A 10,780-nucleotide genomic window follows, 5' to 3' on the forward strand; every position below is an offset into this window, starting at 1 on the left:
TTGTTCACTTGATTTAAAAAAATAATAAGTATATTAGAATTTTTTCATGATTTTCTCGTGAATTTCTTAAGAACCTTAAATATTTATTTAGACCTGGAGAAATAAGAGCGTCTTAATAAAGTTGGGATATTTTTTGCTTTTTGTGAAATAATTAAACGATGTTTAGCCAAACCATAACAATCGATTTGAGATATGAAGAAAGGCGTGAAGTGGAGTGTGTCGCGCGCTCTGATTGGTCTATTCAGCTGAAGCGCTCATCATCTGCAGACAGTTGGAGAACACACTCACAGAGCTCAACACACTCTGAAAGAGAGAGAGGCACATCTTCATCGAGATATTCTTCACTCATAGTTTTACTGGACAACAAGCTTCAAACTTCACAAAGCTGTCGTCTCCAATCGCTATGGACTGTCGAAACGTAAGTGAAGTCCGTGTTTGTATTTGTACAGCTTATAAACAAAAACTTATGAATTATGCACTGAGCTATTTGGGTACTAATGACAGCGTCATAAAATCAAGTGATATGCCACAAAGTTTGCTATATTCGTGAATTTTTTATTTATTTTTTTTTGTATATATTCTTCAGCAGTTTCTCATATCCATACAGTAAAATGAACAATAAATGTCAACAATAATTCAGCGAAAGCTATAAACCAACTTAAATTGAGTTATTATTTTAGGATTACGGAACTGCTGGCCATCAAATTACATTAAGAAATAAATAATTAAAAACGTGAGACCAAAAAAAAAAAAAAACATTATAATTATCTAGTCAGATTAATCAGCTAAAACCAACCATTATCTAAGTGAATGTTGACAAGAGGATTTAAAAGAGAAGCTGGTGAAGGTGGGGAGGTGGATTTTAATCATGTTTAAGTTGTATCAATGTTATTGCAGAAGGACAACTTAAACAGATTGATTTATTAAAACAGATTTACAGTTTGTAGTATGTCTTGGTTTTAAAACTGTTTATATATTCACAGCCAGGTCTGAAATGTGTGTGACGGGGATGTGCTGTGTGTGCAGTTGTGTTTGATGAGAAGGGTCACTGATTTGACGTCTGGTCATAAGAGCTGATTTTCAGAAGTGACATGTCTGTGTCTAAAGATAGACTGTTTGAATGCTTGATCAGTTCATTTTTACAAACTCAAACACAAGCACTGTGCCTCCATTTTCACATTGCATTGATCAAAATGATTAAACAGATACTGAAAGCAACAAAGTTGGCAAAATTGTTTCCCTCCCTGATTTGATTTACTGTATCTCTATGTACAGCAGGACTACAAGCAGTCGCTTTGTTACACAAGTGCGTGGGCTTGAGTTGTGTGTTTGTGGGAGGGTTCTGAAGTTTCTGGAAACAGCAATTATCCGCATATAATTCGAAGATGTGGCTGTGACTGATGAGACAGATGGTCATTTGCATGTTGCAAATTGATGGGCCGTCTTTCCGATGAGACATACTCACAAGTTAAGTTCACACAAGATGTTCCTTGATTGATGATTGGTATTAGGATAAGCACCCATATAATCTCTGTTTCTAGAAATACATTCAGATTACTATTGCTGATCTTTGGTGTTCAAATCTCACAAATCACAGACCATGAAGATACTGGCACACAAAGGGCTTTGTGTGGAATGATCACAGTGAACCCTTGTTTTTTTTTTGTGCAACATATCTTTGTTTATGCCCATGTAATAGTGCTGAAACCTCCAGAGGTACGTCAGGCTTCCACCCCGCTCAGCTGGATCTTCGCACTGTTAGTCTGCAAAGCTTTGACTGCTTTCAGATTTAGTCCCTTGAAAGTGATGCACCCCCAGCAGGCATGGAAATTTAGTCGAGCTGTCGGAAACTTAAGGCTCGCTAGGGACCACCAACATTGAGTCCCACTGGATGAGGAGAATAAATGAATCAAAGATAATCAAACCAAAAAATATATGTGTTCCCTTAAACATGATAGTTTACCTTTAGATTTTAAGGATTTCTAATCAAAGAGACAGAAGTTTGTGAGAAAGAAAAGATAATGATATTAAATGTAAATTTCAAAGACAAATCTCTGTTGTGTTGTTCTAAATATAAAAGATAATATTTTGAAGATTGTTGGTAACTGTTTGGGTACTGTTGAAATTCTTAAAATTCTTCTTTTTAAACCTTTCTTATTTTGAGAAAAAAACAAATTTAGTTACTTATTGTGCATAAAGATGACCCAAACTATCCGATTTGATGTTTAGAATGACATCAGGGTGAGTAAATGATGACATAATTTTCATTTTTGGGACAAATGATACAGTGCTCAGAATAATTAAGTACACCCCATTTTGAAAATGAATGTTTTTTTTTTCCATTTCTCTGTAAATTTAGGCCATGTATTTTGGTGCATTAAAACAAAACAGATTTATTAAATAGATACATTATCAAAATAATGTTTTAGTCACCAAACATATTTAGAAATTGAAAGATAAAACAATTAAATAAATAAAAAATATTGCAAAAATAAATTACAACCTACAAAATTTTCCTCTTTTTTTATTTGTATTTAATATATTTTTCCATAACACATAAATTTGTCTGTTCTACTTTTTGGACTGGTAAGTTATTTTGTTAGATAAGCTCTGGATTTGGCTTCAGTACTGACTAATCTATTGTATATGCACAAATATAATATTGTATAGCCTCCTATTAAAAATATGAATTCAAAATACAGATTTGTGAGGGGTGTACTTATATATGCTAAGCACTGTACCTATAATTACAGTACAGTGTTCTTTTTTTTGTCTTGCAACTTACAGTTGCTTCATCACAGCATGAAGCAGTAATAGCAAAAGCATATATTTAAAAATATATATTTTGAATATACAAGGAATTTCAAGGAAAGAGTAAATCATACCTTTCCCAGAGATGGGTTGCGGCTGGAAGGGCATCCGCTGCGTAAAAACGTGCTGGATAAGTTGGCGGTTCATTCCGCTGTGGTGACCCCGGATTAATAAAGGGACTAAGCTGACAAGAAAATGAATGAATGAATGAGTAAATCATACCTTGTTCAAAAATGACCCATACAGTGTCCATGAAAAACACAGTTGCCGATGTCAAAACCTCAAACCGGCACACTGTTACTCCCAATAGAATATTTTAATAGAACCAACCGCAAAAACTAGATGATAATAGTACCTTTAAACAGATCCTTTGGGATTTCCTGAGTGCTGACCTTATGTTCTGAAATGACTGTGACAATACTTCGCCATTACTCACCCCAGCAAACAACACTTTAAAAGTGAAAAGATTCCACACAATCTTTAGATGAACCAACACACTCGATTATTTTGGTTTGACTCAACGTTTCTGTTAAAATCTCATTTTAGTACTGTTGTACATGCTTGTAAAACAGTTACTTTATGTTCTATCAGAAGAATCACCTCTAGGCCCTGTTTCCACCTGCAATTTCAGTGATTTAAACACACATTTTTGCCTGGTATTAACGTGCATTTGAATGTGTCTTCTGGGATTTGTGTTCTTCTGATTCCATCAAACCTTTTGTCTTATTGTACATTAATTACACAGAAGCAGTTATTACGATGCACAAGTATGGAATAAATGGATCTATATTACCTAGATTATAAGTGAGCAAAAATGCAAATGAAAAGGATGTGTATGGCAAAGACAATTCCAATTGTAAACCGTGTGATTGAGCACAACACAGTGAAGTGTATTCACATATTGCGTCTTTAGTGTGCAAGTTTTTATTTCAAATGGAGATGTGCGGCATGCATGCATAATTATGAAATGAGAAATGCTCTGGGGAACATGACTTTATAAGTATGTTGGTGAAGGCACCGATATGCCTCTTGTTTTGTACATAATTTTAGATGCGATATTAGGGCTGGGTGATTAATCGAAAAGTAATCGAAATCGACATTCAGAACCTATAATCGATCAAATTTTTTATGGTCATTTTTTTCATTTACTATCTCTGCCACATGTGGAGTCACATGACCCCGCTCTGTTAAGGTTAATTTAGATTTATTATATTGATCTGATATTATACTCCAGCCAAGCACATGCATATGGTCAGGCACAGCCATTGCATGCCCGCGTATCTTTAAAAAAAATGTAACTACACATCACATTGATGCATAGCGCTAGCGTTGTGATTGGTTGGTTTGGTAGCAGTGACGAGGCAATGTGTTTTAATTTCAGTTGTTCAGCTTTGATGTTTAATAAAGAATCAAAGATATTAGATAGTGTGTGTGTGTGCTTTAATTATTTTCAAATATTGTAATGCACCCAACTTTTAAAAAAGCATACTTACTGTACAAACCTGTCAGTGAACTATGAGGGCAAAAAAATCAAATAAGTTAAAATTAAAAAATTTAATCGCCCAGCCCAGGGGTACCCAAACTCGGTCCTGGAGGGCCGGTGTCCTGCGAAGTTTAGTTCCGACCCCAATCAGACACACCTGGGCTAGCTAATCAAGCTCTTATCAGGCTTTATAGAAACATCCTTGCAGATGTGTTGAGGCAAGTTGAAGCTGAAATCAGGACACCGGCCCTTCAGGACCAAGTTTGGACATCCCTGACCTAGCCCTATGCCATATGTGATTTGCGAAAGGCCCCTAAAGCAGTTAAAGAGCCTTTTTGGGGGTTTATAAAACAATACAAAAGCAATTTGTTTAAAAAAAAAGGGGTCAAAATGTTTTAGACCCCATTAAAATTGCCTCAAATGCCTCAAATGTTCACTTGTGATCAGCGGTTTATCACAGAGTGCATTATCCCCCCGCAAGAGCCCCTCACAGTGTATATGAGTGCCTTGTCATATAGTCTTCTTTAGTTAATTTTTCATTAAAAGAATTGACTGCCATAACATTTTTAATCAGTTTTACAAATAAAAATACATTAAAATCAAAATGACTATCTGACACCTGCACTGTTTTCCTACTTCTACAAGTTTGGGAAATCCTGTTCTGGTTTATTGTGGTCAATCAACTTGATTAAACGAATGACAGTGAAACTAAAATGTACAATGACTGATTTTTATTTTTATTTTTTTTAATTAACAACATTTGAAAACAGTTAAAAAATAGGCCATTCCCTTTGTTTCTGGTCATGTAAATAAGAGCAAGACGTTATTCAAATTTTATTCTGTTATTTAATAAAACAGCTTAACTTTATAATGAGAGACCAAATAGGAAATGATTTTGCAGTTCATTTATCCATTCATTATCCTGCGGCTTAGTCCCTTTATTCATCAGGGGTCGCCACAGAAATGAGTTGAACAGCGAAATGAACCGCCAACTTGTCCAGCATGTGTTTTACAGAGGGGATGCCCTTTCTGCTGCAAACCAGTTCTGGGAAACACCCATACTCACTCATTCTCACACACAAACAGTCATACACTACAGCCTGTTTAGTTTATTCAGTTCAGTTATAGCGCAAACACAAACACAGGGGGAACATGCAAAGTCCACACGAAAATGCCAACTGTCCCAGCCGTTACTCAAACCAGCAACCTTTTCTTTTTGAGATGACAGTGCTAACCACTGAGCCACCATCTTGTCCCAGAGTATAAGATATAAATAACTAAAAATGAAAGTCAAATTATATTCTCAGCTCATTGCCTAAGCTCATTGCTCATTCACAGCTTATTGCCTAAAAGATTAGTTTTGATGTAGAACATTTACTAAATATCTTCATGGAACATGCTTATGACTTTTGGCATTAAAGCAAAAAATCTTGCTGCGAGGCGACAGTGCTAACCACTGAGCCACCATGTCACCCCTGATTTTGCAGTTCTTATTTCAAATTTGGTTTTGTTCATGTATGAATTATATAAAACTGAAACATATTTTATGTTTGGGATGTAATGGTTTATAGTATTTATAATGGTCATTAAATCAAAGTGAACAATCCATACAATCCAGTTGGCATTTCTGTGTGAAGTTTGCATGTTCTCCCGTGTTGTCGTGGGTTTCCTCTGGGGCTCTGGTTTTCCCCATAGTTTAAAGACATGCACAATAGGTGAATTGAATAAACTAAATTGGCCGTAGTGGATGTGTTTAATAAAGTTTCCCAGTACTGGGTTGCAGCTGGAAGGCCATGCACAGCATAATTCATTTGCTGGATAAGTTGGCGATTCACTCTGCTGTGGCGACCCCTGCTGAATAAAGGGTCTAAGCTGAGGGAAAATTAATGAATAAAAAATGTTTTTACTTGGCGTGAGTTGTTGCTTAAGAAAAATACCGAAATAAGCAAAACTGGTCTAATCGGAATTCTGGGCATTAAATAAAATTGCAAGAAAAGGTGGATTGGGAGAGTAGGAAGATGCAAGGAAAGCTTGGGACTTTGAGGAAGTGAATCCTTTATGTGTATGAACGCCCATCTACTACGCCAGTTGTTGTGATTAATACATACAGTGAAGTCAAAATTATTAGCCCAAATAGAGCAACAAATTTTTCACAGTATTTCCTATCATATTTTTTCTTCTGGAAAAAAGTCTTCATTCTTTTTATGTTGGCTAGAATGAAAACTGTTTAAAATTTTAGAAATGATTTTAAGGTCAATATTGTTAGCCCCCTTAAGCAATATTTAGTTTCAAAGGTTCAAAGGCTACAAAACAACCCATCATTTTACAAAGATTTGCCTAATTACCATAACTTGTAACCTAGTTAAGCCGTTAAATGTGACTTTAAGCTGAATACTAGAATCTAGAAACATTTCTAGTAAAATATTTTATACTATCATCATGGCGAAGATAAATCAGTTATTAGAAATTAACTATTAAACTATTATGATTAGATATGTGATAAAAAAAAGTCTTTCTGTTGGGGGAAAATGTTTACAGGTGGCTAATAATTCAGGAGGGCTAATAATTCTTACCTCAACTGTATTACACCTCATTGAATATTAACAAACTGCTTTAAAGTCTTTCTGCCATTATCCAGTAAACAGAGGAACCATTAACCATTCTTGCAGGACATCACTTGGTTCCTTTTGGTGAATTCTGCTCTCCAATCTGTCGCATTTTACACATGATGTTCTTGATACAGATTGCCCTTGTGGGATTTTATAGAGTGCGAAAGTTTGTTGACACTTTAGTGTACTGTACATCTTGACACAGATCTGTTACTGTTCTTCCGCCATGTAGTCACAGCTAAAATGGCTGCCTGTGTTTTATTGGTTTGATCTGAATTGCAGGAAGGATGCAGTCAGCCACAGGACGAGGACATCATGGACATTCCCCTTGATGACCCAGCTGCAAACAAAGCTGCCGCTAAGATTCAAGCTGGTTTCCGAGGTCACATGACCAGGAAGAAAATGAAGGATGACAAGCCTAGAGAAGAGGTTAGCAGCATGGACAGTACATCAAAATACATTAGCCATGGGTGACTTTAGGAATACTACAAACAAGACCAGGAACAGGATTGTTATTGGTTAGTGATCCTAAAAATAAAATGCAAGACAACAGTATTACATGTTTTTGTTTAAATAATTAAGTATATGAATCTATATCGGAAGCTTTAAAAAACTGTTCAGTTACTTATAAATGTAAAACTAAAAAAATAATAAAAGCTAGGATAAACATGATAAGTAATTATTTTTTATTTTAATTTATTTTAGTTTTTTTTTTTTTTTTTTTACAATTTTTTTTTTAAACCTCACAATTTATGTCAAAATTCGGAGATTTACACAACACAGACTCATTCTGAAAACGTAGACCTATATACATTTCTTAGAAATTACGCATTATGTAGCCAGCAGTATGTATGGCTACATTTCGTCTTTAAAATAAACGCTACGTGGCAGTATGATGCTGTTCCTTTTCGTGCTTAATAGCTGACCGCTTACCTCCATATGGACTGCTTTCCCACTGTTACCAGTTTGTGCGAGGAGTTGACCATGATGATGAGGTTCGAGTGCAGTGAAGAACGGTTCCAGAAGGTGGGTAAGATAATAACAGAAGCCAAAAAATAAATGAAGTAAAGAACAGTGTGAGAGTGTGGTAAAATCTGAAAATGTGGTAAAAATCAGACGAGGGCTTCTTATTCTGTATTACTTTTTAAAACTGTCTGTTGGCTTTAGGGAAGTTGGTGAGTGGTTCAGTCGGCGCTTTTAAATATTCTAAAATCTGATCCGGCACCTTATTATGCCGATCTGCCAATTCACACGTCCCCGCCTCCATCCCACACCTCCTCATCTCACCCCCCTTCAGTCATTAGTTTCATCTATATCACAAACCACCCCACCCCCACGCGAAATGAGAATGGCACTCGTGAGAGAAATTTAAGATCTGAAATTATACACAGCGGCCTCTGGTGGATGCGCGAAAACAAAATGTATACAGGGGTACGTTTTCAGAATAAGCCTGCGTTGGATTTACATGTTAATTCTTAATATTTCTTCTCATTGTGATTTTATATTTTTTACAACAATTTTTAATTTTTATACTGTTAAAAACAAATTAGTCCTGCTAAGAATTTTTTTATATTTTTCAAACATTTCCCTAGTGCTGTTTAATGGAACGAGTTATTATACGTGTATTATTTGAAATATTTGAAATATTTTTAAAAAAGAATAGATTTCACATGGAGGTTAATAACTTTGTCATCAACTGTATATAAACTCACCACTGCAAGTTTAAAACTGTAAAATAGAAACTTTATGAACAGAAGAAATTATGAGAAACTCAGAAAACTCAGACTCATTTTGATAACGTACCCCTATATAAATTTCTGGACAGAACAAAATACATCCAAGAAAACTACGTTTTGCAGTTTTTGCAAATCCACCAAAGACCACTGTGTACGTTTTTGAGATTTCAAATTTTTCTCGCTAGTGACTACCACGCCTGCTGTTCTCTTGTAAATCCACCAAAGGCCACTGTCGACTGACTGACTAATTGGTAGTGTTTTATAAAGCACAGATTGACCAGCGCCAACCACCTTCCCCAAACCCAAGAGAAATCAATCCAGAAAAATAAAAGCCCTGGTCTGACTTTCACCCTATTATTTACTTGTTTATTTGATTTTTTAGCTTTTGTTTTTGTCCTACCTGCTTTCAGGAACTGTTCTTCACTGAACTTGAACCATATGGAGGTAATTGGTCAGCTTGTAAGAGAGAAAAGGAACAGCATCATACCACCCTGTAGAGTTCGTTTTAAAGACGAAATGCAGCCATACCCACTTATGGCTACATAATTCACGATCTCCATAAATGTTTATAGGGCTACGTTTTCAGAATGAGCCAATGTTGAAAAAATCTGAATTGTCTATTTACCTTTGTTTTTTTTACTCCAGCTTTCAAACATTATTCCATATATTTAAAATAACATTTATAAATGAAATTAACTTTTAAATTAAATTAGAAATGATTTACAGGTTATATGCACTGATTGCACATGCAAATGATTCATAACACATCAATGATTAAATCTTCTTCAAATCTGCTTTATACTCTAAGCACATTACCAAATTGGTTATGCGCTTATTGTCAATAACTCAATGGCCTGTCATCAGGTTTTAATTTTCAATTATAGCATCCCCCATTTGTACATTCCCAGTAAGTACACTCAAAAAATATCCAACTTAAAAATATCAATCAAAAATGTATTTAAGTAAAAAATATGATGTAGTATCATTGAATCAATCTAAAGTAAATGCATTATACCACTTTATACCTTCATTACAGCACAAAAGAGTCACCATTTAAAAAAAACAAAATGAAAAAAATACTGCTAATGTAATTGTTAAGCACCCCTTCATTATCCCATTTCAGGTTTAATATACATCTGAAAGTGTCACTCCTAGCAAATTAAAGCAGATCCTAATCAATCTTTATATTTAGCAACAATAGCCAGATTCTTTGGCACGGCAGCTTTCATAACTCTCCACAATCCTGGAATCTGCATTTCCCCAGCAGACTTCGGTATGGTTAAAATGGTATCCTAGCAATACCGCCTTAATTGCTTGTTGCTAAGCAATAATACAGATGGTACCCCGTTAATGTCATGTAAGCACCCTTCTCTGTTAGATTGCCTGTGTATGGTAATGCTCCTAACGTCTGACTCAAACCAAAGCTATTTAACTGAATTTGATTAGGCTGTTAAGAAATGCATTTAAGTTGGGATTTAATCATTTCTCAGCAAGTCAGCAACAAAACACAGTCATTTGTAAATGCCAGCCTTTCATCTTTCAGGGATGTGTTTAAAAAAAAACAAAAAACACATGTGTCATCTGTTTCAGAAACAACGCGAGCCGAAGTAGCTAAGAAGAGCACCATCACGACCGCCCAATAGCACATCACTGCAATAACCAGAGCTCTTTTGTTTATAAAGAACCCTTCAGTGTATGATATGAAAGCATTAATGTACATCTACATGCAGAGTTTGCCACCCGACTAGCAGACTCACTCACACATTCCTCTTCTTCCTTTAGCATCTGATTGGCTGTTTCTAACTTGAAACGGATTCACAGCATGACATTAGCGATTCATTTTATGATAGAAACCTGTTTGTGATCTGTCTGCTTTCGAATCCTGAAGAGTTTTTTTCTTCCTCTTCTTCTTCTTCTTCTTCTTCTTCTTCTTCTTCTTCTTCTTCTTCTTCTAGTTGCTTCAAGCAAGGCGAGCCAAATACTCTGTCTGGAGATTTGTTGATTTGTTTGAAGTTGTGCTTTACTTCTTTGGCTGTACTGAATCTTACAAATACACAAGTATGCATTTACTGGACATTGATGTTTTTTCTAGCATAAATTTTGTTTATGCCTGTTTAATAAAGCTAATTAAGTTCCACATA

At 35.4% G+C, this 10,780-nt stretch overlaps 1 protein-coding gene across 1 annotated transcript; it reads left to right on the forward strand.

The window, feature by feature from the left end:
- Positions 1-265: 265 nt before the first annotated feature.
- Positions 266-10,780, forward strand: nrgna (neurogranin (protein kinase C substrate, RC3) a). The gene is given in 3 exon segments (NM_001302620.1): positions 266-418; positions 7,186-7,332; positions 10,230-10,780. Coding segments are annotated over 3 exon segments (183 nt in total). The 5' UTR covers positions 266-403; the 3' UTR covers positions 10,251-10,780.

This window comes from Danio rerio, chromosome 5 (assembly GCF_049306965.1).
Source record: "Danio rerio strain Tuebingen ecotype United States chromosome 5, GRCz12tu, whole genome shotgun sequence".
Lineage (NCBI taxonomy): Eukaryota > Metazoa > Chordata > Actinopteri > Cypriniformes > Danionidae > Danio > Danio rerio.